The sequence below is a fragment of the Oikopleura dioica genome, chromosome XSR (assembly GCF_907165135.1).
Source record: "Oikopleura dioica chromosome XSR, OKI2018_I68_1.0, whole genome shotgun sequence".
NCBI lineage: Eukaryota > Metazoa > Chordata > Appendicularia > Copelata > Oikopleuridae > Oikopleura > Oikopleura dioica.
The window spans coordinates 740,821-767,828 of NC_137294.1; the positions used below are offsets into that span (position 1 = coordinate 740,821).

At 41.8% G+C, this 27,008-nt stretch overlaps 8 protein-coding genes and 2 long non-coding RNA genes across 11 annotated transcripts; 5 read left to right on the forward strand and 5 right to left on the reverse strand.

Moving 5' to 3' along the window:
• Positions 1-2,091: 2,091 nt before the first annotated feature.
• On the forward strand, positions 2,092-3,163 carry LOC145710401 (ribosomal RNA processing protein 36 homolog). Its single transcript, XM_081788150.1, has 4 exons — positions 2,092-2,357; positions 2,459-2,647; positions 2,800-2,918; positions 2,965-3,163. The coding sequence occupies exons 1-2, from the start codon at positions 2,102-2,104 to the stop codon at positions 2,602-2,604; spliced, it is 402 nt and encodes a 133-aa protein (XP_081644276.1). The 5' UTR covers positions 2,092-2,101; the 3' UTR covers positions 2,605-2,647; positions 2,800-2,918; positions 2,965-3,163.
• Positions 3,164-3,234: 71 nt separating this feature from the next.
• On the forward strand, positions 3,235-3,702 carry LOC145710402 (uncharacterized). Its single transcript, XR_014135039.1, has 2 exons — positions 3,235-3,442; positions 3,491-3,702. It is a non-coding gene; the product is annotated as an uncharacterized LOC145710402 (long non-coding RNA).
• A 79-nt stretch (positions 3,703-3,781) lies between these two features.
• On the forward strand, positions 3,782-5,424 carry LOC145710400 (uncharacterized). Its single transcript, XM_081788149.1, has 3 exons — positions 3,782-4,303; positions 4,354-4,589; positions 4,639-5,424. The coding sequence occupies exons 1-3, from the start codon at positions 3,826-3,828 to the stop codon at positions 5,176-5,178; spliced, it is 1,254 nt and encodes a 417-aa protein (XP_081644275.1). The 5' UTR covers positions 3,782-3,825; the 3' UTR covers positions 5,179-5,424.
• Positions 5,425-5,743: 319 nt separating this feature from the next.
• Positions 5,744-8,689, forward strand: LOC145708577 (uncharacterized). The gene is made up of 6 exons (XM_081786263.1): positions 5,744-5,922; positions 5,969-6,294; positions 6,360-6,619; positions 6,671-6,758; positions 6,807-7,305; positions 7,624-8,689. The coding sequence occupies exons 1-6, from the start codon at positions 5,811-5,813 to the stop codon at positions 7,746-7,748; spliced, it is 1,410 nt and encodes a 469-aa protein (XP_081642389.1). The 5' UTR covers positions 5,744-5,810; the 3' UTR covers positions 7,749-8,689.
• A 1,728-nt stretch (positions 8,690-10,417) lies between these two features.
• On the reverse strand, positions 10,418-14,821 carry LOC145707094 (uncharacterized). Its single transcript, XM_081784576.1, has 18 exons — positions 14,785-14,821; positions 14,613-14,680; positions 13,986-14,005; positions 13,768-13,836; positions 13,285-13,322; positions 13,180-13,236; positions 13,045-13,131; positions 12,888-13,000; positions 12,753-12,849; positions 12,565-12,666; positions 12,177-12,274; positions 12,039-12,138; positions 11,869-11,949; positions 11,706-11,822; positions 11,573-11,644; positions 11,300-11,521; positions 10,554-10,743; positions 10,418-10,517 (listed from the first exon to the last, which is right to left on the reverse strand). Exons 1-18 carry the CDS (start codon positions 14,792-14,794, stop codon positions 10,418-10,420), a joined length of 1,641 nt encoding a protein of 546 aa, XP_081640702.1. The 5' UTR covers positions 14,795-14,821.
• A 2,157-nt stretch (positions 14,822-16,978) lies between these two features.
• Positions 16,979-18,579, reverse strand: LOC145707048 (uncharacterized). The gene is made up of 3 exons (XM_081784524.1): positions 18,501-18,579; positions 17,730-18,460; positions 16,979-17,687 (listed from the first exon to the last, which is right to left on the reverse strand). The coding sequence occupies exons 1-3, from the start codon at positions 18,535-18,537 to the stop codon at positions 17,640-17,642; spliced, it is 816 nt and encodes a 271-aa protein (XP_081640650.1). The 5' UTR covers positions 18,538-18,579; the 3' UTR covers positions 16,979-17,639.
• An 81-nt stretch (positions 18,580-18,660) lies between these two features.
• Positions 18,661-19,268, reverse strand: LOC145707095 (uncharacterized). Its single transcript, XM_081784577.1, has 3 exons — positions 19,209-19,268; positions 18,819-19,146; positions 18,661-18,714 (listed from the first exon to the last, which is right to left on the reverse strand). The coding sequence occupies exons 1-3, from the start codon at positions 19,262-19,264 to the stop codon at positions 18,661-18,663; spliced, it is 438 nt and encodes a 145-aa protein (XP_081640703.1). The 5' UTR covers positions 19,265-19,268.
• A 706-nt stretch (positions 19,269-19,974) lies between these two features.
• On the reverse strand, positions 19,975-22,603 carry LOC145707098 (pancreatic secretory granule membrane major glycoprotein GP2-like). The gene is made up of 8 exons (XM_081784581.1): positions 22,578-22,603; positions 22,227-22,502; positions 21,582-21,715; positions 21,160-21,260; positions 20,934-21,086; positions 20,747-20,888; positions 20,603-20,703; positions 19,975-20,098 (listed from the first exon to the last, which is right to left on the reverse strand). Exons 1-8 carry the CDS (start codon positions 22,601-22,603, stop codon positions 19,982-19,984), a joined length of 1,050 nt encoding a protein of 349 aa, XP_081640707.1. The 3' UTR covers positions 19,975-19,981.
• A 236-nt stretch (positions 22,604-22,839) lies between these two features.
• LOC145707100 (uncharacterized) lies at positions 22,840-24,052 on the reverse strand. Its single transcript, XR_014134729.1, has 2 exons — positions 23,914-24,052; positions 22,840-23,069 (listed from the first exon to the last, which is right to left on the reverse strand). It is a non-coding gene; the product is annotated as an uncharacterized LOC145707100 (long non-coding RNA).
• Positions 24,053-25,559: 1,507 nt separating this feature from the next.
• LOC145707049 (uncharacterized) lies at positions 25,560-27,007 on the forward strand. 2 transcript variants are annotated; one of them, XM_081784526.1, is made up of 7 exons: positions 25,560-25,683; positions 25,968-26,107; positions 26,158-26,254; positions 26,334-26,436; positions 26,497-26,533; positions 26,579-26,755; positions 26,820-27,007. In XM_081784526.1, the coding sequence occupies exons 2-7, from the start codon at positions 25,982-25,984 to the stop codon at positions 26,925-26,927; spliced, it is 648 nt and encodes a 215-aa protein (XP_081640652.1). In that variant the 5' UTR covers positions 25,560-25,683; positions 25,968-25,981; the 3' UTR covers positions 26,928-27,007. The 2 variants fall into 2 exon arrangements, with proteins under 2 accessions (XP_081640652.1, XP_081640651.1); XM_081784525.1 differs by having other exon boundaries at positions 25,562-25,683; positions 26,334-26,533; positions 26,820-27,003.
• Position 27,008: the final 1 nt, after the last annotated feature.

A 27,008-nucleotide genomic window follows, 5' to 3' on the forward strand; every position in this document is an offset into this window, starting at 1 on the left:
AGAAAAACCTCTTCTTTATCGTTTTTGTTAATAAAAATGACTTTTATTTAATAAATTATTAGTAAGAATTATTTAATTAACTAGTAATAATATTAATGTTTCCCTAAAAACACTTTAATCAGAAAAAAGTTGAAAATTTTGACTAAAAATGAGATTTTCAGGCTTCATCTGTACAAAATGCAAGTCCTTCCAATGTTCGAAAAAATGTTCCCTTGCCAAAACAGTCGAATCAGTTCGCAGCGCGGAAGTCGCTGCAGATCTCCGCTTCGACGCCGCCGAGTAACGGGGCGGCGACGGGGATGACGCGTCAGCGCCCGCGCGGTCGCGGCCATCGCCGGGCGCCCAGCGAGCCCATCGACAAAATGGACATCGCCAGGATCGCCGGCCAGTTGGAAAGCGATAATCACATAAAACGCCAGGAGCAGGTAGCTTCCAACAACCCTTCAGCTCCTTGACTTCGCGTTTTAGATGCTCAGTGGTACCATCATGGACGGGAAGAGCAACTGCGCCCGTCCTCGTTCCGCCGGCCCGCCAACGCAACGGTTAAGTGTTAGTCAACTAACAGCAATTAGCAACCATCGGCCAAAAATGAGTAAAAAGAACCAGAGGACAAGCACCAATCGTAAAATTGACGGTATACTCTACTCCTGTAGATTGGTGACTAAATAGGCGCTACAGCGACTGTAGGGTGACTGTAGATGAAATTCCATAAGAATTTTTCGGCAAAAAAATTTTTGTGAGCTATCAGCATATTCTGAAAGCCCGTATCAGAATTAGTGGAATCCCCAAATTCTAGCACTTGATGACGTCACGATGACGTCATCACTGATGATTGAAGGTGAAGAATCCTAGAAACTTAGGTACGCTTTTAGAGAACGTTTTTGTTGAAAAGCAGTTTTCTTTGCGGGAGGTTATTCAGCATCAAAAACTACGTGGGAATCCGGAAGAATTTTTCCGAACCGACCGGTTACAAATTGAACCGCCAAAATGACCGGCTGGTTATGGCCGGTTCGAACCCGGATTCCCGTGTAGTTTTCGATGCTGAACAACCTCCTGCAAAGAAAAAATTATTTTTTCGACAAAAACGTCTTCAAAAAGCGTACCTAAAGTTCCGCGGTTCTGGACCATCAATCATCAGTGATGACGTCATCGTGACGTCATCAAGTGCTAGAATTTAGGGATTCTACTAATTCTGATACGGGCTTTCAGAATATGCTGATAGCTCACAAAAAAATTTTTTTGCCGAAAAATTCTTATGGAATTTCATCTGTAGATCAACATATTCTAGCAGAATATAGTTTATCGGTGAATTCTAGTTCAAAATGACTCAAAAGTTTTGAACAAAAAATAAATAAAATGGTGGGAATTAGAGATCTATAAAGATGAAACGGTTGCGATTCAATTTGATTGTTTCAGGTTGGCCAACCGATCGGAATAAGCCAGAACCTCCATCCAGAAGCCACAAGTCCTTCACTTCCTCAGCGAAAACTAGACCTCTTATCAAATGGTAAACTCTGCTCTTTCTTCGCTCTCAAGTAACTCCTCTTCCAGATAATCGTGCGCAAAGCGCTGATCATTTATCCTTCCGCCACCCGCTCGACGATCCGGTTTGTGGCGACACCCGTCCGAGTATACTTTGAACATCTGTCTTTCAGACTGTCTGCCAGTCTATTCTTCTTTCCTTCTCTAACCAACAAAAATAATAATCTATCTGTATACCTCTCGCCAAAAGCGTATTTTAATCTCAAAAATACCTAAATAACGAGCTGATTGTTTCGTTCGTCTTCTGGGCTAGAGATGCAGCCTGTGTACAAACCTGAGTCAGGGTCATTCTTAAAGAGCTTAGATAAAAGCCCCGTCAAGCTTTCTCAGGAGCCTGACTCAGGTTTCTACACAGGTTGCCGAGCCCAGTTCGTCTCCCTCTTCTTCCTCTCATCCCCTTTGTTACTATTTTTTATTGCTAATAATCCCAAAAAAGAAACTACTCGAACTCGAAAATGACTTGCTCAGACCAAAAATCCAAAATTGAGTTGTGCAAAGAAAAAAACAGCAGAAACTGAAATCTTAAAATAACGATTATCGATTCAGGAATTCAGAAATAATGGAAAGCGAAGGAATCGATACCTCGGAAATGACCATGGGTGAAATTCTCGAGCTGCGGCGGAAAATGGGCGCCAAGGAATTCGCAAAAACAGTAACGCATCCAAAAGTGGCAAAGTTGAAAGGAAAAGAAGTGCGCCGAGTGGACAAGAGATCGGGAGCGATCGCGGAAAAGCGAAAGCTTCAGCTTGAAAAAAATGCACCAGAAGAAATTTCATCGAAGAAAAAACCGCCTAAGTTGAGGCAAGTCGTAGAAGGTAGGTCGAGAGAGAGACCTGGTTCTGCGTAGAAAACCTGATCGGGCTCAAATGAAAGATCAAAGCTGCTACTGTAACAGTATACTTACGAAAGTATTCAGTTCCTAATCGCTCAAAAATCACGGATCCTCGATTCAACCCTGAGCTTGGCGAGTTCAACCACACCGCCTTCGACAAAAGATTCGCCTTCATCGCAGACATAGAAGCGCGAGAAAAGAGCATTTTGAAAAAGAAGCTGAAAAAGTGAAAAACGCGGACCTCAAGCAAAATATGCACAATCTCGTCAACAGGTAATCGAATCATTATCTCATGACTCGGCAACCTGTGCAGAAACCTGAGTCAGGGTCCCGGAAGAACACTGACTCAGGACCTGTGTTTTTACAGAGGTTTCCAAGCCCAACTCTTTTTGAAAGTTTTTCTATATTGAACCCTTATTTTCTAGGATCGAGCAAAAAGCAAACGCGCGGCGAGAAAGGATGGAAATTCGACAAAAAGAAAGCGAGTGGAAAAAGAAGAAAGAGAAAAGCAAAAGATGGCAAAGCAGCCTTTTACCGGAAAAGAGTAAGAAATGACCAGAGCTCCATTTATATTGATTTCAAAATTTCAGGGCGAAATTGCGAAAGAGTACCAAAAGAAAAGAGCGAAAAGGCCAGTTCGAAAATGTCCGAACATCAACTCGCGAAGAAAGAAGCGGCGAAAGAAAAGAAACAGGCGAGGAAGGACAAATCGTCTCTTCCTGCCAGGAGAAATGTCTTTTGAAAACAAAAAAGAACGAAAAACTGTTTATTCAAATTTGCAATCCAGGCTCGGGGACTTGTATAGAAAACCTGTTTCCCAGCCCATTTTTTACCTATTCAGCTCATTTTCATATTTCCAGAAATTCAGAATGAGCGCAAGCCAAGTGCCGTGGCCGCTCATCGGCGGACTGGTGGGCGTCTTCGCCGTGATTCTCCTCATCGGCGCGTTTTACGTCGCGTACGCAGCCTGGAAAAAGAAGCGCGAAGGGCCCGAAGTCAGATACTGCCACAAGACGAATACAAAGATCATCCCTCCTGCGCCGACCAGCGAGCCAAAGATCGTCAAAGGTAAGAATCTTTTTGTAATTTTTCGTCCATTCTAGCGCCCATTTTCAGGAGACATTGAAGATGCAGCCGAAGCGCTGCTGGCTCGTAAGAAAGAACCAGGGCCATCCCAGTGCGACGAGTGTAACTGCTGCGACGAGGGGAAATTGTGACAAGAAGAATAACCAAGAGACTCTCAGACCTTCAACTAAACTAGTAACTGTACAAAGGACACCTCAAATGCCACCTTTCACTGAAAATAAATAAAAAACTTTTGACTTTTTCTGAAGCGAATCGTATCTAAAAAGACTAGTTCTAGGTTCGAAAACCTGTGTAAAAACCTGAGTCAGGATCAGAATCTCAAAGTTACTATGAAGTGATCAGTTAAGAAATTGGATAAATGCAAGATGGGAAATCGGCGGATGGAATATGACATCAAGTTTAAAGAAGAAGACAAAGAATGGATCACTTCGGGGCCGGCGTGGTGCCGTGCTTCGCGAGCATGGGCCGCTCGTCAGACGACAATGAAGAGAGAGGAACGCGGACTCAAGCAAGAAATGCGCGGCCCGGTCAGATCCACCATCACGGAGAAACTCAAAGCATTGGCGGACGGGGAGGATGATCCGACAGAAGACGATGACAACAACGTCTGGGAGCAGAACATGAAGCAGTGCGACGTTTGCCACTTGGACTTCAACTGCGACCGCGCAGCCACGAACCACTACATGGGCCAGAGACACAAAGCGATGGTCAAAATGGTGAAAATGAAACGAACCCGCGACAATATCTTAAAATCACAAGGAGTCGAACCCTCCGAGGACGACGAAAAGGTCAACTATCACGTCGAGTCGGAAACCTCGAGGCTCAACAAACGAGGAAGATTAGGTAGAAAAAAATGACTGATCTTAATAATTTTACTTCTTATATAATTTCAGCCGAAGATCGAGATGTCTTCCTCGACAAAATCAAAGATCTTCCCGAAGAAGAGCAAATGCGTCTGAGAGAAGAAAGAGTTCAAAAGATGAGTTACAAGAATGTTCAGCCCTCGTTTTACGCGACGAAGCAATTCATCAAAGAAGCATCTTTCTTCCGCGACGAGTTCGCGACCAAAGTCAGGTCCAGCTGGCAGCATCATCCGGGCAACCAGTACATTCAAGAGCGAATGATGCGGGTGAGCTAGTTTCTTTAATATCGAGTCAAAAAATTCAAACTTGCAGTAGGATAAAGAGCGCCAGATGAAAGGTCTTCCAGTTCCGAAGCCAGTGCAAGTGGCGGAAGAAAATCGACCGAAGCCCCTCGGCGAGTCCTCAACATCTGCTCCACTAGCGATTGAAGACAACAAGGAGGAGGACGAAGAGCCACCAGCGAAAAAGTCCCGAGTGCCACCAGCAATGACAGACAGTCTTTGCAGCGTCTGCAACGTTGAATTCTGCGGTCCGATTCCTGCCAAACAACACTACGACGGACAGAAACACAGGAAGAAGATGAAACAATACGAAGACGGGAAAATTGAATCGTCAGTTGTTGTTAAAGCGACGCCAAGGAGGGTTGAGGAAGCAGTCGTGGCGAAAGTGGGGATGAACTTGGAGTATTGCGAGCTCTGTGAGCTGAAACTTTCCGACAATCCTGTTGCTGCGGCGAGACACTACTCGTCAAAGGAGCATTTGAAATTCATGAAAATCGGCGTTGACACTCCAGGAAAGAGCTCTCAGTTTTGCTTCCATTTGAGAATGTACGTTCCATTAAAAAAATATGACTGAAATTTGGAGCTCTAAAAAGGCCTGCCTGGAAAAAGCTCATTACAGCGGGGTGAGGAGCCCCGCCAATTCACAGGCACTTGGGCAGACAAAGTCGAGGTATCAGAAGTACCACAGTGGGGTAGACAGCGATTCAACAGAATGGGCCATCGCATCAAAATGAAGGGTGTTGGAGCGGGTCCCGGAAAACAGCCGATTCCTGGAGAAGAAGAAAGCGAATGTCGTTTTTGGAACGGATTTTTAAATGCTTTCTTATTTACTTTTTTTCATTTTTAACAGCGTTTCCTTCGTACTACCACAGCAATCGATTGATAAAAATCCCTTTCCAGTGATATGAAATTCTGCGAGAAGCCCCAAGCGATAAACCACTACATGGGCAAAAGGCATCAAACACGACTGATTCAAACAGCCTGCCAGGCGCCGAGGAAAACATTCGTCGCTCCACCCCGAGTTGGCGCTGGTCAACTGGGCCAATCCATCTGTTTCAACTTTTCATGCTAAATCCTTGCTCTATTCCTATTCTGTAAATTTTAAACTAGTGATAAAAAAAATTTACATTTTCTAGAATGACTATGAGCATCTATTTTGAAGAGAAAATTTAAGAAAATGGGCAGATCTTCTTCCTTTTTTGAATAATGAGTGAAGATTACTACTCGATCCTTGGCATTGCCCCTGACTCGTCCACCGATATAATCAAGAAGGCCTATCGGGAAAAGGCCAGAAAGTACCATCCCGATAAGAATCCAGGTAAGAAAGAATCATGAAAGAGGGCTTGTTCTCATGTTTTTTTAAGACAACCCCGATGCGAATAATCTTTTCTTGAACATCAAGAAAGCTTATGACATTCTCTCGAACCCGACAGAACGCAGAAACTATGACGCGACTCGACCTCGCTCTTCATTTCCCAATCGTGGTCGCCCTCAGCAGAGAGGCGATCGAGTATACACGCACAATCAGCAGCAAGCGAACCGTCAAAATCCGTACACACGGCCGGCGCAAGGCGTCTTCCGACCGTCAAATCGACAGCGCGAACCGCCTCAGTATCGACGCAACCCGGATGGAACGTATCAGGCGACTTTCAACAGCGAGCAGCATCATAACGAGTCGCCCATTTATAGAGTAAGATCACTAATATAAAACTCTAGAATCTAGAGTCAAGATTGTTGACAAATGTTTTCATTAAGGAATTTATGGAACGGATGAAGCGAAATAAAGAAGCTGAAGAACGAATGCGTCATCGAACCTTTTTCGCCGCTTACGACGAGGCAGAGCGCGAAAAAGCAAACGATCTCTTCCGCCGTGGCCAAGGCATTCGCGCGATTCTAGTGCTCACTTGGGAAACGTACCATCGCGTCAATACTGATAGGTTGAAATACGAACTCAAAGCGGCGAACCTATTCCAGTCTGGTGGTGGTGGAAAAATTGTCGCCACTGTGGACTTTTTGTAAGTTTATCTTTAGAGCAACAGTTCGATGATTATAATTTATTTCTTTAGAAAAGTGGCTCAAGCTTTGGATGCCATTCAGACCCTCCAACGCAACTATCCCTCTGTCAGCTTCAGGTGGAAAAGAGGCAAGCCAGAGGTAAGCAAAAATAGTAGTAGAAGTGCAAATCCTAAAAGACAATTTAAGACTTTGAACATTTCGGACGACGAAGAGAATGATTCAGATGTAATTGAGCTCTCCTCCGACGACGAAGAGATACAGGAAGTTCCTCTTTCGTCTAATCGCAAACGCCGTCGTCCCGCATCGCCAGTTGAAATTGCATCCAGTGAAATTGAGAGCACAGAGGAGGAGGATGAAGAAGAGCAAGATGAATGGGACGTCCCACCCCCGCCAGGAGTAAGGCGAGCTTCGCCATACAGAATGGACGATCATCTCTCGGGCGCTGAAATAATCGACTCCAGCGAGCAAGAGGAGGAAGAAGCGGTAGATGGAGACTCAGACTTCGAGGTCCTCGAGGACTACAACGTCGAGGAAAACGCCGTGCCCAACAATCAGCAGAATATGAATCAAAATGGTCAGAGCGCGACATACGTGATTCCCGATACTGACGATGAAAATGCTGAATATAACACTTCCGACGAAGAACGACTAAACTCGCCCCGGGCAGCATACACACATTTTGACGGTGAGTCCACTTTTCAAAAGCGTCTAATAACTCCCGCGTTTCTGATTCCAGACTGCCATATTTTCGCTTAAATTCCGATCGTCACTAATTTTTGATAACCGGTAAAAGTCGAGAAGCCGCTTGCGGCTTCGAGCAAAACAAGACAGAAAAGCCGCGCTTCGATTTCTCTTTCTCAAACCGGCAAGTGCCTCCTGGATTAGAGCGGTTATTAGTTACTATCAAGCGAAAATTGGTCAGTCTTGAATGAGAGTCGCGGTAGTATCTTTAATCAAGGTGATAGCAAGGAAGATTAATCCTGAAATTAACTTATTCCTTCAGGCGGAGAAAATGATGAAGAGGACGATGCTGACGACGAGGATGATTTCAAACCGATGCGATTCTTCATTCCACCGCGCCACCAAAAGCCCTGTCCACATGCCGAAATCATCGACCTCGACGACTGAGCCGTCAACTACAATTTCATTTTTTGTTTTTTTTTTCTTTTTAAATTTGTAAAAACTCTTTTTATTTTTGTAAATTGAGCTACTCACGAGTCCCAACACTAATTTTCAATCTCACTCTATTTCTAATGCCATGGATAATAAACTTATTTATTCTCTTCTTTTCTTCCTTTGCCGTTGTTTCTTATTTTCAAAAGCAATTGAACTGTTTTCTCAAAGTGGTATCAGCCCTTTGTGTTCAACTTCTGAAGCTGTTAATTATTGACAAGAATTAAAGGACTCTTGAGTAACTTACGAAGCAATTTGAAGTGGATTGATAAAAAATTTAACAGTGGCTGATATTTTTTGAGCTCTCTGACGAACTGCCAAAGTGTGCCACGCCCGCGCTTTTCCGATAGTATCTACAGTAGCTTATTGTACGCTTGTACTGTTGCTTTGGGGGGACTGACATCAAGTATCACTAGAATTTTATGCTTTCATTTAAATTAGTTATCAACCTGGCTCGGCAACCTGTGTAGAAAACCTGAGTCAGGGCCAGGAAAAAATATCCATAAAAGCCGCGTGTCGGCTTTTTAATAAACAAAGCCGCAAAGCGGCTTCGCCAGAATTCAAAGATAAGTGAGAATGGTAATTTTACAAACCCTGACTCAGATTTTTACTCAGGTTGCCGAACCCAGTCTTCAATAGCAAGTTCAAACATTTAACTAAAAAAAAACTTATCAAATAAATTCCATTTATGTTCGTTGATCATTAATTTCTGCCTGAAAAAGATGTCAAGTCCCTCGAAAATTTTGATGTTCTCTGATGACCGTGTAAAATTCACAAGTTTTGCTTAGCTTACTCAATTATTTTTTGCTATGCTGAGAATTAACTGACTCGTTTCATCAGATTGCAAGAGCGGCTTTTTTCTGTGCCTATCAATAAAAGGATAATGATAATATGCATTTGCGCGTAGGCAGTTGTATATTCAAGAACTTGGATGTACGATGCTTGTATTTCACACTTTATTTGCACTGACACTTGATTACAGATTCTAGTATTTCACAGCTTTGTAGTCAGTTCCCAGAAAATATCTCATTAGCTTTCGTTGCTCGCGCAGTTCTTTTAGCAGAGGCATTCGGTAGAAAGGGTCTCCTCTAGGTCCAGGGATGTAAATTTTCTCGACAACGAGGCAATTTTCAAAGAAAAAAAAAAGTGATTTTTCATCCCTGCTCTGGATAAACTTTTGTGGTCTCGCTGGATATTTAAAATCTTCACCAAAGAGGGAACCCCAACTGCTATAGTCAGGCTAAAACAGGATTCATTTTGTTTATACGGCTTGTTTTCTCAAGACCTAAGCTCGGCAACCTGTGTAGAAATCCTGAGTCAGGGTCTGAAAGATCTGAATGATCTGCAACTAAAAGCAACGTAGCAGCTTTTATAAAAACTTATTCTAAGATTCCATTCCTATCTATTTTTATATTCTGGCGAAGTCGCTTTGCGGCTTCGTTTAAAATAAAAAAGCCGCTGCGCGGCTTTTCACTTGAGATCTAACAGACCCTGACTCAGGTTTTGTAAATATTTTGCCGTCCCAATTAAATACTGTGTATCGTTTTTTAAGCTTCGAGTTTTGAATCCGGTATCTTTTCGGAAGAACAGAAAGTATCATCAGCAACAGTAACATAATCTCTTTATCTCTCCCTCTTTTTCTCCGTGTCCACTCTCTTGCCTTCCGATAAGTCTGTTTACTTTCTCTCTGAACTCAAGGCTAAATGGGTGGCTTCGTTTAAAATTCTGGATCGCGAGCCAAGAACCCGCGACCTGGAGAAATGCAAGAAAACGACACTAGAGTGTGCTCTTCTTTCTGACTCCAATCGAGCAATTCCAAGTTACTAGTAATTAATTTATTCGCCCTAAATTATAGATACAGCTTTTGGGAGTAACAATCTTCGTTTTCATCTTTCATCATGTCTTTTTGGTTGTAGTGAAGTCGGGGTCTATTCTGAAGTGTTGATTTTATGATGCGAAGGCTGCTCAAAATTTTATTTCAGTATTTTGCATTTGAAGGAAAAACTGCTAGTAGTTTCAATAACGAATAAGAATAACAAGGCAAAAGCATCATGATTATACAGTCATCTCAATTCGGTCATTTCATTCATCACCCTACTAGGTGTAATACAGATAAGTGCACCGGGTGGAGGGCGTCTCCGACTGTATATATTTTGCAGATCTGTGGCCTGCAGCCCGCTATTATCGCTTGGAATTTTACAGTAAACAGACTGTAAGCATATTTTGCGCCCGTTACTCAAGTCCGACCCAGTCTGCGCTCCAGACTCTGGGGTAGGCTCGGCAACCTGTGTAGAAGACCTGAGTCAGGTTCTGAGGAGGCTAAATGAAAAGCCGCTACGGCGAATACTACGCGCCTTTTCATTTAGTCTCTTCAGAACCTGACTCAGGTTTTCTACACAAATTGCCGACCCCGGAGTCTTGGATCCCCAGGTCCATTCCTCCGAATGTTACCCTGCCAAGAAAAACCATCCTATTTGCAAGTTATCCAGCAGGAAACATTTATAAATAAATTATCGCTAATGATACACAAATGATCGCTGCCAGTATAACCACTCGCGTGCTTGTCAACACTCTTCTATTGCAATTTAATTTTGTTGATTGCAACTTGCAAGGAATGCATTAGCTCACACTTTTCCTGAAATCTTGCTCTTCAACTTCGCGCGATTTTGTCGCGATCCAGTTCCAGTGCATCGACCTTCTACGATTTTCGGCATCTTACACGCTCTGAATCAGTAGAACAAATTCTGAGGCTAATATTACCGAAAAGGGGCGAACAAGCTCTTCAGTTCGCGGCAGAACTCTTCGTTTCGATAGTAGTAGACTCCTATGTTTGCGAATCCGTTCATTTTGCTGACCAAAACGGCGAGGAAGACGAACGAATTGAACAAATTCGCAGCGTTGGGATCGTAGTGCTCGGGAATATTGATGTAAACTGTGTCCAGCAATATGCCTAGAAACAGTAATTGCATCTGTGTTAGCAAAGGAAGCTCTTAACAACTAAGCTCCATTCTAAATTTAAAATTCGCCTAAGCCAAACTAAAACATGTTTCCTCAATTTATTTTTAAAAAAAGCATGAACTGACATGCACAAGTTCTTTTCAGAACTTAACTTTGTAAGGAGCTTCAACAGTTGTCTTCCACTTATTATAGAGCTGCACTACTAATACTGTAACATTAGAAGACGTGGACTTGCAGTCTCTAAAATTCTGGTAGCTTGGGCTCGGCAACCTGTGTAGGAAACCTAAGTCAGGGTCTGAAAGGCCAACATGAAAAGCCGCGTAGCGGCTTTTTAAAAAACGAAGCCGCAAAGCGGCTTCGCCAGTTTTTAAAAATAGATAAGAGTGATCGAATTGCGAAGCCGCTTTGCGGCTTCGTTCTTTTAAAAAAGCCGCTACGCGGCTTTTAATTTTGGCCTTTCAGAACCTGACTCAGGTTTCCTAAACAGGTTGCCGAATCCAGAGTTAGTGTAGAGGAAATGAAGATGACTTTATAAAGCTTGAATTTACCTGTTATCGCGCAGATGATTAGTGGTAGAATAAACAAGGAGAAGGTGAGAGTAAGGACGATCAAAGTTCTAGCGACTTTTGTCTGATCATCTTTAGCGGCTTGAGCCAGCGGATGAGAAGAAGAAACGCGGATTGATCGGTAAAGCAAGATGTTGACAAACCAAACGATTAAAAGAGGGAGGGAGTAGATCACGATGAAGATGATAAGCGACTCGTCTTGAACTGAACACTTTCGATAAATACCACAAACAGAAAAGCTCGAAAATAGCTTACTCGAGTAGAGATTGCATCCGAACAAATTGAAATAATTGCAAGAGTAGGAAATGAGCTCGAGTTTCGTTTTCGCCTTTTGGTTGATTTCGAAATGAGCCAAATAAGAATCAAAATTGCTCATTTCAAAAGCCTCCCTCAGACAACTCCATTGGAAAGAAATAAAGAACCACTGCCATTATTATCGAGAAAAGCCAGGTGAAGAGAATCGTAGCAATTACAGCTCTGTCCATTGTGATGCACATTTTTCTATCTGAAGTTCGAGTTTTCCGAGCGAATTCTAAAGCTGTTTTCATTACCGAGGAGTGGATACCGTATGTTGACACACCGTTCAATTGAATGGAACATCAGCCCATAAATTTCTGATGCGACAGCAATTACCTGTCCAAGGCGTTTTTCTTTCGAAGAATGTTAGTTTTAATGTTGAATTATAGGGACTAGGCTCAAGTCGGAACGAAAAAAAGCCTTCCCTGCAAAGCGCCGACAACTTCCAAATAGATGCCAATGAAGGAATGCGTTTCGCCAGTGTCATCGAATCCACCAGGCCCAGCGGGATAGGGATCTCTTTCCTTGTAAAATAAAACTCTTATTTTCCAGTTGAACTCACTTTCATGTAGCGCAGGTAGATATTGTACACTGCAGAGGGCAAAACAACCAGGCCAACCAAAAGATCCGAAATGGCGAAAGAAATGCGCCATCGATAACCTGAATTTGTGGGAGTTAAAGGTATAGAAGACCTGAGTCAGGGTCTGAAAGATCCTTAATTAAAAGCCGCGCAATGCGGCTTCGCCAGGACTTCATGATAGATTTGAAAGGCTATTATTCGTAGCCGCTTTGCGGCTTCGTTTTTGAAAAAGCCGCGTCGCGGCTTTTCATTTAATTCCTTTCAGACCCTGAGTCAGGTTTTCTACACAGGTTGCAGAGCCCAGTAAATAGTGAAATCAAGGAAGAATCTTGCTTATCTGGTCTTTTTAATAACTAATCTGACGATTTACCTATTGCCGATCTGAGCCGTTTACGAGAGCAGTAAATTTTGAGGACAAGAATGTTGGAGACGACAGATGCAAGAGCCATGAGACTGATTATAATGCAGCAAACTGATAATACAAGCTCAGAAAGTTCTGATTTCATGATTCCCAATTTTCATTTCATTTTCAATTTCATTTTCTCTTTCTGAGCCAACCTATTAGAGAAGCCTTGGCGGAGGAATCAAGACAAGTCCAAGGAGAGTAGCTGGAATCGCCGTTGATCTGGCAGAATTGCAAGCCGGCGAATGGGACCTGGGATCAAATTTCTGGTTGATCTCTCTTCAACAAACCTGGTCGTCAAACCAAATGGACGAGTTCCGCGCTTCTTTTTCTATTTCGATCATACTGTCGTAGCACATTCTCGATCTCGTGACCGAGTGTTCGTCGTTGATCCCTCGCGATGCTAGCAGCTACAGTTACAGACAGAACTACAGTATCGTCAAATACCTGGTTGACATTGACTCTTACAACTTCTATCGTAAATATTGTCAAAAAGGCCGGCCATATTGTACATTCGATTTTCGCATTCATTTTCTATTTCAAGAGAATTTCAGCTCAGCGTTTCAGACTTTTCGCACTTACTGTAAACATCACAGCACTCTTCGTTCCCACAGTCAGTTCCGATCCTTCGCAGCGTGTCTGAATGCTTTGCTTATCTTAAATTCATAAGCTTCCGGATAAGCTTACTCAAATACCATTCCAGCGGTTCCCAAGCGTAAAACTTTCTTCGCTCGGATTTTTAGTGATTGAATTAATTAATGGGTTAATTTTTTTATTATTTGAAAATTTTGAAAGGAAGAAACCAATTTTCTGAATTCTCGATTAGAATAAGGGTAAGGGTTAAAGTTAGGGTTAAGAGTTTTTCTCCATTAAGGCTACCTAGGTCGAGATGGCGGAATTTAAGGGTTTATTCCTGGAAAATGACAAACGCTAGAAATACATGCAATAGCTTGTCTCACAGATCAAAGCTAGATCTCACTTTTGTCAGGAGCTTTTGATGGTTGGTCAAGTTTTTCTAGGAAATCTAGCCTGTCAAAGTTGGCAACTCGCTCAAAATGGGCCAACAAAACGGCGTACCCTTAAAACAACTCTTACCCTAGCCTTGTAGAATTACTAACATTCTAGCGTCTCGTTTGACTGTAAATATAGAAGCTACTGTAAATACCCCGCCTGAACCAATCGCTCAACTCCGAACAAGTACAAGTCCAGTCAAACGAAACTAGCGAATTTGCCGTCTCACTAAAGTAAATGCTCATTTTACTGTGTTTTCTCTCGTTCTCCAGAAAACTTCAAAATTCTGATCCAAAGTTCTGATCATAATTTCTAATTTTCTGATGTTCGATTTTCCGTTTTGGGCAAATGTAAATAAGTTTCCGTTTGTTCCTTACCAACGGATAACGCTGAATGCTTCCTGAGCGAGGTGTTATTAGACTTATTTGAAAACAGATGCAGTCTTGTACATAAATACAGTATTAGAGATAATTGGACTATGACTGTGCTCGGCAACCTGTGTAGAAAACCTGAGTCAGGCTCTGAAAGAGCTTGAATGAAAAGCCGCATAGCGGCTTCAACAGAATTTAAGAATAAAATCTGAATGCTATGTTGCGGAGCCGCTTTGCGGCTTCGTTGATAGAAGAGCCGCTATGCGGCTTTTTATTGATGACCTTTTAGAGCCTGTCTCAGCCTGACTCAGGTTTTTTACACAGGTTGCCGAGCCCAGCACTGGGGTTAGAGTTAGGTTTCTCGGACTAAAATTAAGCTTAGATTTTCAGTGAAATTTTGATACTGTATTTATGGACAAGCCTTGACTGTAAATAGCTTGTGATAGAGTTCAGCCGCTGAACTTGAGCGTCGACTTGACTTTTTCTTCCCTTTAAATTTAATGTTCATTGAATAGTTTAATCAGTTTCTAACAAAGAGAAACTCGAGCTAAAAGATAGAAGACTTCCAGATAAACATTTGTGGTCTCATTCAAAAGAAAAGTCTCATTCAAATGTTCCAAAAGCAACACCTCGTTCCTGAGATTCTTGGAGAAAAGCGTGGATGCCGGCAGAGAGTGAGTTTTTGAATTCATTTACTTCATCTTAATATTCTAGTGAGAGTACTGTCTTTTTCTTCTAAGTAGTCTTTCAACCCTCTATTCGCGATTTTCACCGCCCGATTTCTACTCTATTTATCTTGACTTACAGATATTCATTTGATTCTCTTCCGAGGCATATTTGCCATTCTGAGCAGATCATTTTTTATTTGAAGCTGGAGCATCTGCTCGAAACTCATCGAATACAAAGCGAACATCCCGAGTTCACCTGAGTCACATGTAAAATAGAATAACGAAATTAATGTCTCCGAACTCGGTTCAATCTCATTTTTCCCATGAAAAAATGACCTTCTTCTACGGGTCGGCAACCTGTGTAGAAACCTGAGTCAGGGTCTGAAAAAGAGCTTTGGTGAAAAGCCGCGCAGCGGCTTTTTGAAAACGAATCAGTTAACCGGCTTCGCAAAATAACCTTTCAAATCTAGCTATAAATTTTGGCGAAGCAGCGTTTCAAAAGCCGCTACGCGGCTTTTCACCAAAAGTCTTACAGACCCTGACTCAGGTATTCGGCTTTTGAAACAAAGCCGCAACGCGGCTTCGCCAAAATTTAAAACTACCGTGGTTTTCCATCTTAAGAGCGCCCAACTTAAGAGCGTTTTTGCCAATATTTTCCAAATTTTGTTATCTGAAAAAATCCCAACTTTAGAGCGTTTTTAGGAATTTTTAATTAATAATTAGAATAGCGTTTATTTCAACCTGAAAAATCATTGAAAAAATTGTTTTCTACGCTTTTTCTCAGGTGAAATCATAGCCTCTGATTCAAAGATCGTAATTTTTTATCATAAATAGGTAAAAATGACCTCAGATGCATTTTTAGAGTTTTGGAAAAATTCTTTTATGCATTTTCATTCATCATTTTTTCCCACTGTCATCCTAGTTTGATCGTTAATTTTCCAACTTAAGAGCGTTTTGGTCTACCCTTGTCATCTGAAAAACGCTCTTAAGATGGAAAACGACGGTAGATTTGAAAGGTAATTTTGCGAAGCCGCTAAGCGGCTTCGTTCTTTAAAAGCCGCTACGGGGCTTCTCGCAGAATCTCTTTCAGACTCAGGTTTTCAGACCGGAGCCAAGACCATCCTACAGTTTCCTCGCTCACTACTAATCCTCTACCAACTACACTCCACGACAAATACCTTACTACTCCTCAACACTGATCCTTCCAAAATGCAAAAGAAATGAAAACAAGACTGATTTTTGATTGTCAAAATTGATTTTATTCAGGAAGATTATCAGAAGCATCCACACTTTGTGGTCCAAGTCCAGACTTTTCGCCGATTTCGCGTTCAGTTTTTCGCTGTTCGTCCTTTTTAGGAGAGCGACGAAAGAGTCACTTCCGCAGTCGAGTTTGTCGACTGCAGGTTGAATGCGACTCTGTTTCCAGATTCAAATCAGTCTGGTCCAGCGTCTCATTTATGCCTAAGCTGGACCTTCAGATTTCTGAAGAAATTTTCAATAATCGCTTTTTTTCTCAAGAAATTTACCTTTTTACGGGCGGCTTCGGACTGTCGAAGTTCGACGAACTGACTTTTTCAGCGTTTTTAGCCCTGACATCAACAGAAGTTCTAGAGATTCGCGAAACAAGCTCGCTGCCATGGCTAGGCCTCGGACGTAAAAAAGACGATTTTCACCATCCGGTCATCGTACGGGAACATGAGAGGGCTCATTCGAAAGGTCTTGATAAGGGCTTTCTATTTGACCGATAAAAACTGGGCCCTCCCTTTCTGTTACGAGTTATTTTGAAAAATATTTTTCGAAGCTTACCTTCAAAGTCAAATATCTCGAAAAAGGAGGACAGGGCCCAGTTTTTATAAGCCCAACAGAAAGCCCTGTTCAAGAGCTTTCGAATGAGCCTACTCTTGTTACCGTACGACGACCGGCTGGTGGTGATGAATTTTTACGTCCGAGGCCTAGCCATGGCAACATGGGATTATCTAGAATTTCGAGCACTTGCAGGAAGAAAGCAAAGGATTGAAATTTCTACCTTGTTTTCTGTTAATTTAGCTCTAGAAAAGTGAAAAAACTCATCTTCAACAAAATTTTCTTATGAAAAAATATCAGCTTTATTATTTATTTTACACAGAATTTAGATAAAAAGTCTGATTATCCTATCTTCATGAATCTCAAATCCGCAGTGACAAAGGAACTTCTTTTTCTTTGCTGGAAATCTCTGAAAAGTCTTCAATGAAAAACCGCGACTTCTTATTTTTAAAAAGCCACTACGCGGCTTTTCATTGAAGACTTTCCAGACCCTGACTCAGGTTTTCTTCACAGGTTGCCGAGCCCAGCCTTCAAGTTTCTCTTTGAGCACGGAAACTTGTTTAGAGTCCTCAAAAGGTCGACCTGTTGAAAAAGGATTTGCTTTTAAAAATTTTTCTCCAGAAGATGCTGCAGTAGAGTTGGTTTTTAACCCAGCTGACCGGAACTTTGCTATCTTTCTCAGATACGATATCGATTTGCTTTTCTTTCGGCACATCGAATTGTTTAGATTCTTTAGAATCTTCGAATGCTTGACTCGATGAGCAAGGACTTGAAGAGTTCACTTCGTACGGATCAAATTGTTTTCGAGGATTTTCGGTGGTTTTGAAAAATTCGTCTTTAGTGGCTGTGTCGTTTTGGAAATATAGTTGTTTGGGTGTTAGAGATTTTGTATTGTTAACTAAATCCTCTGGAAGTCTCTCAGAATTTTTCTCGGATTCACTGACAGTTGATGAATGGACTTTAGTGAAAGCTCTTTCATGGTCTTGATCTCGTTTCATTGACTGTTGGCTTTTGAATTCTTCGAAGGTAGCGTCGGAATGGTTCTCGAGGTATTCGAAAGCATCTTGGATGTTCTCGCAGATATTTTCAGCGACGTATAAATTTTCATTCGTTGTCTGTGTCCGAGGATACAGGACACAAAGAGATGCTCGTTTACCGATAAATGTAAAGTTGACAATGTACGCAGCTCTCAGGGGTGTATGGTGTCCACCAGCAAAGTAAACGTTTTGAACATCGCCTAAATTTGATTGAATAAATTTTATGAATAATAACGACTTACACAAATTATGAGTACGACCGGTTCGCGCTTTGAAATTTGTTTCTTCGAAAAAATTAAAACTGAATGCAACCGAACGCGTGAAGCCTTGATTATTGGGACGAATAGTTGAACGAGAAGAGTTGCGCTCTTTGCGTGTTTCTCTTTTGCTGGGTATTCTTCGAAGATTCTTGATTCAAAAGTCATCAAATTAGTTTGTTCGTCTTCAAAGAATTGTTTCCAAATATAATCGTGGATTCCTTTTGCTTCTTGTATCTTTTGTTTCTTTGTGATTAAGTAATTAATATCAAAGGAAAAGTTTCCCATCGTATTTTCATAAGATACATTGCCGTCAGAAAAGTTCCCGTGGAGATTTCGGAAGTCAAAGTCAACTTCGAAGTCGAGAAGAGGGAGTCTCGGACTGATGGAATTCTTATTCACAACTCGCATTTCGCACATCCCGAAAATCGAAGCAACCATCGCTTTGCAGATAAATCTTTGTCTTTCTGTTGGATTCTTGTAATCATCGTGTAGCTTGATTGATGCGGTCAAGACTCCACAGGGATCGGTCATTTTATATACTTCTCCTCGCGAGACTGGAATGTTAAGACCACCATGAAAATGCTTGAGCTGTTGTTTTCTGTTATCGTGAGCTTCAATTTTGATATCTTGGGTCTCAAAGATTTTGCCTTTGTAAGTACTGCTAATTGTCATCCCCTGATGCCAATAAGCCCCGTCGTAGTGTTGAAGAAGATCTTAAACTGATGAATTTCTGAAGAGAAAATATACGTGTACCGTTGACAACAATCTGCATGGACTTATTGTCCGCCATCGAGCGTGGCAATTTGAAGCAAATCCATAATTTGTCTTGCTTTATATTGGTTGTACGCGGTCACCTGTGCAGACCTGCACAGGAAGTCAAATTCACTTTCCTGTGCAGTTTCTGCACAGGAACTCAAAGCTCAGCTTCCTGGGCAGAGGTCTGCACAGGAAAGGTGTTTTTGAGTTCCTGGGAAGGGGCTAAATCAAAACGGGCCAAAGGAGCCATAGGGCCTGGGAGAACCCAGAACTGAATTTGACTTCCTGTGCAGGTCTGCACAGGTGACCGCATACCACCTTTATATTTCTAAATCCTTCATTGTTGATAATGATCCAAAGACGGAACGGAACCGCCTTCAATGTAATTTCATCGTCTTGATTTGTGATCTGCTCTAAAAATGCTGGAATGTCGATGTTTTTGAGATATTCGATCTTTTTGTGCGACTCTCCCAAGGGTTGATTCGCATTCATGAAAACGCTGCTAGTCTTTCTTTCTTCCATACGAATCGTCTTCGATAAGTTCTCATGGTCACGCACAGTATATTCCCAAGCGTCGTTCATTTTCCCGATGTCCAAGCTCTTCTGTAGTTTACACTTGTATAAAACGATTGAGGTCGTCTTGCTATAAAATTCATAAAGCTGATCCTGAAAAAAGAAAGAAAACAATGAAAATAAATATTTTACTTTTTGTTGAACTCATGCTCGATCCAGTTGCACTCTTTCTCCCTCCTCCAGGCCATGCTTCTTATGATCTCTTTTTCTTCATAAAAATGCTTGAAAAAGGATAAATGCGCTTCGTCAGATACTAATATTTGACACTGATTCAATACAAACATTTGATTCCCTGCAGAAAGACTTGCAATTTACGACTTTGCACTGACATTTTGAACTGCATTGAATAATGCCAATTTACGTCGCGAGTTTCTTCCTTGATTTCGGTTTCTTGTCCGTAAGATGGAAACAAATGAGAGTATGGCAAATGGAGTTTATTCAAAATACGCGTTATACAAAATAAGTTGCTTGTGTAGCAAAATTGTGCCAGGCTGGTGTTCGCCATTTTCCGAGTAAATATATGTTGTATGTACAAGTAAGTGAAAAGCAGAAAAAGAAAGTCGAACAGTGGCATTTGAAATGGCTGTATCTTCGCTGAGCTCCCGCTGTAGATCAGGCGCCCAGCGGCACAGCAAATGCGACCGGTGCGTCTTCTGTTGGTTATTATGGCTGGGGTGATGTCTGCACGCGTGTTCCAACGATCCGGCTTTTTCCGAAAAGTTGATTCACGGAGCGACTCAGTAGAAAAAAGAAGAAATAAAATAAAATTTAAACTGCACGAAGTAGTCTGTTGGGAATGCGACTTGATTGCACCATCACGGAAGGATCATCATAAGTTAGTAGTATTTTTCTGAAGAGAGAAAGTGTTTAGAAGAGTGCTTAAAAGGGTCGGTAGTACCTGTGTACTAGTGGCAGCCAGTATTTAGCGGCGTTTTAAAAAGTCGCGAAAAAGCAGTTCCGGCGTTCTTGTTCGCCACCGCGGTTTTCGAATCAGCGTTGACTTCTGCGTCCAGAAGGGAGATCTGAAAAGAAGCATACAGTAAGATACTGGCGTGGGAAGTACGAATGGTAGCCCTTATTTTTGCTTTGGAGCTTTTTCATTTCATTCTAAAATTTAGTCCCTAATTGCGAAAAGTGTAAAACATCCATATCATAAATTTCGGAATGAAAGAAAAACTGAGTAGAGCACTTAAAAGTGACCGCAGGTTGACATTCCTATCTAGCTTGCGGCGCGGAGTACTTGATACTCCCTAATCTGGGAGCTCCCCTGCTTCGCCGAACTCGTTTTTGGGGGATTCCGTTCACTTTTCGGAAAGAAGAACAAATTCTTATCGTGATTTTGTTTTGGGCTGAGCTCAATAGCCTGTGTGGAAAACCTGAGTCAGGGTTCTCAAAGATCTTTAAGAACCCTGACTCAGATTTTTCTATTTTAGACCTATTTGTAGGTCCTTTTTAGACCAATCAAAATGCTCAAAAACGGCGTCGCGCGAATCAAAATGAGGAAAAATAGGTGATTTAGCTCTTACCCTGCTTTTTTGGTGAATCATAAGAGCGGCGGCAAAGATAGCGAAGACGACCAAGACCAAGATGGCGGAAAGAACGTAGATGATGGTAGCGTCGAATTTGGCTAGAATTTTTTGAATAAAGAGCGGTGCTAGAATTTTACTTACAGTGAATGAATGGCTCGATTTCAGCGATCTGCTCGACCTGGACCTCGTCGCGCTCGTCGATGATGATCTTGGCGGAGGAGACGACGGCGATGTCGGAGTACATGCTCTCATCAGCGGCACCTCGTCGGGTTCGGCCGCATTGCTACAAAAGGCACAATTGAGAATCGCTGGAAAGAAAAAGTGCTACCTTTTCGCAGTTTTCGCCACAGACTCGGACGACGCAGTGAAGGTAAACTTCTGGGTTGTTGCCTTTGAAGCCGAACATTTGGACCTTGAACTGGACCTTTTCTTTGTCGCCGTTGTGGGCAATGCCGACGGAGGAGTCGACGGGGCAGCCAGACTGAAGTTAGCGTTAGCGACTACTGTAGTTGGGTACTGTAAAGAGAAAGAACGTGAGAAGCGGCAGATCTTACCAGGAGAATATTGTGGTATGCAGATTCAAGGTCTGGAGCGTCCGAGTGTGGTTGCGGCACAGGTGTAGCCCAGCATTGCTCAGCCACGAGGTTCGAGGCGCCTGGTGAGAAAGGTTAGAAATGGTATCAATTAGCAGCGCTCCGCGCTCCCGGGCACGTACTATCCCAGCCCCATTCTCAAATTATTCGAAGCGCGGAAATTATAGTTAAATATATTTAGTCTATTGATGATTATAGGAGAAAAGCCAGTATTGAATAATTAATTGAAGAGTATTGTTGCGAAGCCGCTTCGCGGCTTCGTTTTTAAAAGCCGCTGCGCGGCTTTTCATTTTAGCTCTTCAGAACCTGACTCAGGTTTTCTAAACAGGTTGCCGAGCCAAAAAATAGTCCATTATCGTTTTTTCTTTCTGGTAAAAACTTACTTCCGTCAATTTGGTTCAAAAGAGCCATCTGAAGATAAAGCCATTCTCCCTTGCCAATAACGGCGCCATCAGCACTGAGCGGGTTTCTGTAAGATTCGTCGGCGAAGAGATCCATGTTGACGACGAATTGACCCCTGAATGAATTTTGCGAGTTTAGAATTTAGAAAGACAAGAGTCTTTTTAGATTCGTAATTCGTATTTTATCGCGGCTTGTAGTAAACGCTGTGCGATGAAAGAAAGTCGAGAGTATTTAAGGAAAGTGAAAATATTTGCGAGCAAAACAAGGATAAGTCCTCAAGGATTGCGCGTGATCTAAAAAGGCGCAAGACCTTCTTTTGGTTTTAATTGCTCCAGAAATAGGCGACTCTTTTTCTGTTGTTTTTAGCAATCAAGGTTTCAATAAATGCCCCCTTGAGGCCCTAGTTCAACAAAAACAGGCTCGAAAACCTGTGAAGAAAACCTGAGTCAGGGTTTTAAAGATCATTAATGAAAAGCCGCAAAGCGGCTTATTTAAAAACGAAGCCGCTTCGCGGCTTTTTTTAAAAAAACAAAGCCGCAGAGCGGCTTTTCATTTAAGATCTTTCAGACCCTGACTCAGGTTTTTTAAAAAGGTTTTCGAGCCAAAAACGAGAAGAAATGACTTACCGGGCGTTCTGGAAAGAAACAGTAGAGACGGTAGGAGCAATGGCAGGAAGAGCAACTCGGTAGTCGACTGGGAAAGCGCAGTGGAAACCGATGTTGACTCTGGATCGGGTGGTCATCGAGGGATCGTTGGTTTGGTCGTTGTCGGAGATGTAGTTGGAGTAGCGGATGTAGGTGCCGTTGGACTCGACACTGGCGCCGCAGGAGGCGGGCGAACCAGTGATGGAAAAGACGACGATGTCTTCTCCTTCTTCATTGACGCCAGCAACGCCCTTTCGACTGATTGAATAACTTTGATCTAATCAGGCGGTTTCACGGATTATGCCGAACTACTACCGGAGCCCTGTTGTTTACCCCTTCCGCGGTGATCGTAGATGCATTTAAGGCTCTCTCGAAGAAAATAATAACTAAGTTCTAGTCTCGGAAATCTGTGTAGAAAGCTTGAGTCAGGATCTGAAGAGCTTAAATTAAAAGCCGCGTAGCGGCTTTTTTCAAAACGAAGCCGCATAGCGGCTTCGCAAAATTACGATTTTAATCAAGTATTTTTAAAAACTGACCAAAACTTTATTTCAAATAAAAATTTTATTATTTTTTTATTAATTTTTTTAAATAAAAGTTATTCAATCGGTTCCTGGCAGGCCATGTCGTTGAGGTGGAGGTTCTCGGCGCTGTCAATTCCGATGCTCTCGAAGATTGACATTTTCACTTTGACAGAAACGAGCGCCTGATCGCAGACGAGATCGTAGTCGACGCCGTCGCATGTGGGCCCGTAGAAGTTGTCCTTGCACTGGCACGAGCCGTCGGGAAGCACTTGCGCCGTGAATTTCTCGTTGCACTCCGCCGCGGCTAAAATTGAGCCCGTGTTACAATTATTTCGCCTTCCGCTGATTACATCCCCACAAATTAGACCGATTCAAACGCTGACATCAGATAACCAATGTTTTAGAGGACAGGACTAAATTAACCTCCAACTTATAAATTATAAAACAACTAATCCATATTTTCAAATTAAAAACTGTCTCTTTTATTTGCTCATTTTTTAACAAATAATTTTCTAAAAAAAATTTCTAAAAAAAATTGATAATTTTAATAATTTATTAAATATTCTATAATTGTCGGTTAGGTTAGGGTTAGGGTTACACTCAGTTGTCATATCTTTTTCTAGGAAATAAAATATAGAATATTTGATTAATTAATAAATTATCAATTTTTTATTCAATTATTTTTTTGGAAATTATTTCTAAAAAAATGATCAAATAAAAGATTTAATTTTCAATTAAAAAAAAGCTATTTAATTTTCTTTAAAAATCAATAAAAAAATTATTAACATTTTCTATCAATATTAAAAATTAGCCAATTAAAAAATCCCAATTTATAAATAAATAATGTGAAAATTATTATATTGTATATTATCCTAACAAAGATAATTGCCTAAATATAAATTTGATTGATTTTCTAAAACGCTCTCTATCCCCTTATTTTCGAAGATAAAGAAAAAAACGTGTTTCGAAATTTATCAATCGCCTTCTTTTTTTCACGTTTCTTTGTCGTTAAAAAACGTGTATTGAAAATAACTAGCTGTTTGTAAAATTTGGAATTTGAAATTTTCAAGATTGAAAATTGAAATATTTAATTAATTTGAAAATTAGAAAATCGTGTTCGAAAAAGCGAATAAGACGGAAAAAATTACCTGCAGAGATAAAGGCACCCCACTGGAGTAATTTCAAGCCCAGCTTCATCTTCTTCTTTGTATTCTCTTTACTAAAAGCTCTACTTTTTCAAGAAAATCTCTCGCTTGCTAGAGGCCGTATGAAATGCTGAATTACGATTTCAGTGGTGGTGGCGCCAGCACCAGTTTTACCACCAAGTCAAGAAAGCCCGCCGGCAGCTTCAGCCGCCCTTCTGAGCCACTATACTTAACTCAGAAGCTAACTCGCTTTTCTAGTCATTATTCTTGAGTGGTTAACACAAACTTTAAAAATATCCATTTTCTTGGAAATCCATCAAGACAAAAAAGAAAGAGCTTTTAATTCTGAGCATTTTTGTTTTTGAACTTTTTCGGCTCGAAACTCGGATCATCCCTTTTTACCCTCAAAACAAATTAACCTATCCCTGTCTAACTCTAACCCAAATCCGAACCCTAACCAAGATAATTTGACTATTTTTTTCGAGTCAAATCAAAAATTTCTTTCTTGAAAATTTCTTCTTCAAGATTTCAGCTTTGAGAAAATGCTGAAAAATCTACCAAATGACGGCTAAATAGCTCAATAAATACCTTTTTAGCAAATTTTAGCCCAAAAAAGGACGCGCGCGCAGGAGCGGGTTAAAAGACTGGAGAGGGGTTGCCGATGGGCGCGCCAAGAATCTGACACGGATGGGTCAACAGGTTGCTCTTCCACTGCACCAGCGATACTCCACCACATTTTTTACTACACGAATACTTCACTGTGGCGAGATGTTCATTCTTGTCACAACCGTTTGCTGCATCAATAATACTCCTCTAAACATCTCAATCATCTACGTGCGCGGCTCCAGACACACGTCCTGTGTAGAAAACCTGACTCAGGGTCTTGAAAAAACTTGAATAGAAGAATTGAGCCGTCTTTCTGAACCCTGACTCAGGTTTCTGCACAGGTTGCCGCGCTTAGATCAAATATATTCTGGGCTCGGCAACCTGTGTAGACAACCTGACTCAGGGTTAGCTAGAAAGCCGCAAAGATAGATTAAAACGGTTATATTTGCGAAGCCGCTTTGCGGCTTCGTTTTTGAAAAAGCCGCTACGCGGCTTTTCTTTTGAGATTTTTCAGGCCCTGACTCAGGTTTTCTACACAGGTTGCCGAGGTAAGTCTGAATCATCATGTGGTTTTTGAAGGTTTTCAAGGCTTTTGAAGTTAGAAGTTTTAAGTCTTGCAAAATTTTAAATTAGTAGAAGGCCTAAGTACTCGAGAGAGGGAGACAAGAAGGGGCACTTGGACGCAGCATGGCTCATAATCCGGCACTCAAGCGCGGGCAAGCGCCTCTATCAGTTCTTTATCAGTCCTAAAAATCCGGGATCAATTCTAGCACGAAAACACAGACGCCATTCTGAGAAGATCGATAATTCGCCAAAAGCTCCATTTCGCGCGACGATTTCTCAATTTTCCAAAAAGCCAATTTTGAAAAATTACAGTTAATTACTGCACCTGCCAAAAGATGACGTAGCACCGATTTGAATTGAACAGCGACGATTATTTCTCGCCGGATTTCGCGGTTTTTCGCGGTGTTTTTTCAAAATTGTGTATTTCGTTTTCATAAAAACGAGTAAACGTTTCTAGTACACGCCAAGGATTAGTTGTTTTTTCCAAAAGACAATTCAGTTGAAAAAAAGAAGCGGTACCTGCAGCAGAAGTTTTTTTGAGGAAAAAAAACGTGCGCGGTTGGAATGGAATTCTGATATTCACACGAAAAGGAACGAGATCCGGTGAGATAGATTTTTTATCTAAAATCCAATTCTACTGATATTCTGGGCTCGGCAACCTGTGTATAAAGCCTGAGTCAGGGTCTGAAAGACCTTCAATGAAAAGCCGCGTAGCAGCTTTTTTAAAATCTGCCAGTATTTAAAAAATAGATTGAAATAATTACTTTGCGGTTTCTATTCTTGAAAAAAGCCGCTACGCGGCTTTCATTGAAGCTTTTTCAGAACCCTGACTCAGGTTTTCGAGCTTAGGTTACGAGAAAACGACGGTTAAAAATACACTTTTTCAGAGCTTTTGAAAAAGATGCAGCGTCGGAAATCTGGAACAGGAGAGCTCGCGCCCGGCCGAGCTTGGAGCCAAGCACATCGGCAATACCATGAGCATGCATTCAAGCAGCATCACAAGGACGGCAAGCTTCTTCAGCGACAGGTTTTAGTTTCTGAAATGTTCGTTTGTTTCTTTATCGCTGATTTTTCAAGTGCGAGAATCCGAATCGCTTTAATCGAGGGCGAAGTCAGGCGATTGTCAAGTTTCACAAACAGAGCAGTACTCCCAATCTCAAGTATTTAGTCGCAGGTAATTGTGAGGACATTTTCGGCTTCAAGCTTTCAAGATGAAAAAGCCGCGCTATACCCCCTTAATCATTTTTTTCTAGGAAAGACGCTGCCGATCAACTCGCGCCCGCACAGCATTCTTGAGCAGAGCATGGTCGTCAGCACGAAGAGCAAGACTCATTGCTCGCAAGTTCCCATGAAACCAAAGACGAGGCCGAAATCTAGACAATTAGAATCCGTCAAGGACAAAGTAAAAAGCCACCAAAAGAGTACCAAAGCATCCCAGCAGAAACAGATTAAGGTAGGCCTCGTTTGATTGTTGTTGAGTTTTCTAGCGTGGGTTAAGAAACAAATCTCCTTCCCTGGCTTTCCCTGGACGACGCAGAAGGCGGAGGACTGGGCCACGCCGCCGCAAGTGGTGTTTTTGGAAGGGCCGCGAAGAGCCAAATCGGAAATGAAGAACCACATTTTCACTCCGCCGACGCGGCGACCCTCTACGACTGTTTACCAGAAACCCATACAGGTACTGACCGCATAGCATGTCACATGCCACGCACTCCTGACCTTTTGATAACTAATTCGAATAGCCTAGTAAGTCGAGGGCGGCTAAAGTCGAAGACTGGTTGAATCGGAACACCTTCCAATGCCGCGAGTCCAAGCTCGACCTTCGTCACGCCTGGTCCGAGAAGATCTAACCCTCTTTTCTTGCGAGATCCTGCGAAGATCATCATGTATATATTAATATTTAAGAGCTCCTTTAATTAAACTTTAAAAGT

What these genes read in the sequence shown, in the direction of transcription:
- LOC145710401 (XM_081788150.1), top strand. Translation starts at nt 2,102, where the DNA reads ATGGAAAGCGAAGGAATCGATACCTCGGAAATGACCATGGGTGAAATT. An exon ending in GTTGAGGCAAGTCGTAGAAG is followed by an intron (nt 2,358 to 2,458) that starts GTAGGTCGAGAG and finishes GAAAGTATTCAG; the next exon opens with TTCCTAATCGCTCAAAAATC.
- LOC145710400 (XM_081788149.1), top strand. Translation starts at nt 3,826, where the DNA reads ATGGGAAATCGGCGGATGGAATATGACATCAAGTTTAAAGAAGAAGAC. An exon ending in CAACAAACGAGGAAGATTAG is followed by an intron (nt 4,304 to 4,353) that starts GTAGAAAAAAAT and finishes ATATAATTTCAG; the next exon opens with CCGAAGATCGAGATGTCTTC. An exon ending in TTCAAGAGCGAATGATGCGG is followed by an intron (nt 4,590 to 4,638) that starts GTGAGCTAGTTT and finishes AACTTGCAGTAG; the next exon opens with GATAAAGAGCGCCAGATGAA.
- LOC145708577 (XM_081786263.1), top strand. Translation starts at nt 5,811, where the DNA reads ATGAGTGAAGATTACTACTCGATCCTTGGCATTGCCCCTGACTCGTCC. An exon ending in CCATCCCGATAAGAATCCAG is followed by an intron (nt 5,923 to 5,968) that starts GTAAGAAAGAAT and finishes TGTTTTTTTAAG; the next exon opens with ACAACCCCGATGCGAATAAT. An exon ending in GGAAAAGAGGCAAGCCAGAG is followed by an intron (nt 6,759 to 6,806) that starts GTAAGCAAAAAT and finishes AGACAATTTAAG; the next exon opens with ACTTTGAACATTTCGGACGA.
- LOC145707094 (XM_081784576.1), bottom strand. An exon ending in GAGTTGAGCGATTGGTTCAG is followed by an intron (nt 13,323 to 13,767) that starts GCGGGGTATTTA and finishes ATCCGAGCGAAG; the next exon opens with AAAGTTTTACGCTTGGGAAC. An exon ending in TAAGAGTCAATGTCAACCAG is followed by an intron (nt 13,001 to 13,044) that starts GTATTTGACGAT and finishes TGTAGCTGCTAG; the next exon opens with CATCGCGAGGGATCAACGAC.
- LOC145707048 (XM_081784524.1), bottom strand. Translation starts at nt 18,537, where the DNA reads ATGGCGGACAATAAGTCCATGCAGATTGTTGTCAACG. An exon ending in CATGCAGATTGTTGTCAACG is followed by an intron (nt 18,461 to 18,500) that starts GTACACGTATAT and finishes CATCAGTTTAAG; the next exon opens with ATCTTCTTCAACACTACGAC. An exon ending in CGGTCGTACTCATAATTTGT is followed by an intron (nt 17,688 to 17,729) that starts GTAAGTCGTTAT and finishes AATCAAATTTAG; the next exon opens with GCGATGTTCAAAACGTTTAC.
- LOC145707095 (XM_081784577.1), bottom strand. Translation starts at nt 19,264, where the DNA reads ATGGCCTGGAGGAGGGAGAAAGAGTGCAACTGGATCGAGCATGAGTTC. An exon ending in GAGCATGAGTTCAACAAAAA is followed by an intron (nt 19,147 to 19,208) that starts GTAAAATATTTA and finishes TGAATTTTATAG; the next exon opens with CAAGACGACCTCAATCGTTT. An exon ending in GATTTAGAAATATAAAGGTG is followed by an intron (nt 18,715 to 18,818) that starts GTATGCGGTCAC and finishes GCCCCTTCCCAG; the next exon opens with GAACTCAAAAACACCTTTCC.
- LOC145707098 (XM_081784581.1), bottom strand. Translation starts at nt 22,603, where the DNA reads ATGCATCTACGATCACCGCGGAAGGG. An exon ending in GTTTCTTTCCAGAACGCCCG is followed by an intron (nt 21,716 to 22,226) that starts GTAAGTCATTTC and finishes AAATTCATTCAG; the next exon opens with GGGTCAATTCGTCGTCAACA. An exon ending in AATCGAGCCATTCATTCACT is followed by an intron (nt 20,704 to 20,746) that starts GTAAGTAAAATT and finishes AAAAAATTCTAG; the next exon opens with CCAAATTCGACGCTACCATC.
- LOC145707049 (XM_081784525.1), top strand. Translation starts at nt 25,982, where the DNA reads ATGCAGCGTCGGAAATCTGGAACAGGAGAGCTCGCGCCCGGCCGAGCT. An exon ending in CCCAGCAGAAACAGATTAAG is followed by an intron (nt 26,534 to 26,578) that starts GTAGGCCTCGTT and finishes GCGTGGGTTAAG; the next exon opens with AAACAAATCTCCTTCCCTGG. An exon ending in TTTACCAGAAACCCATACAG is followed by an intron (nt 26,756 to 26,819) that starts GTACTGACCGCA and finishes TAATTCGAATAG; the next exon opens with CCTAGTAAGTCGAGGGCGGC.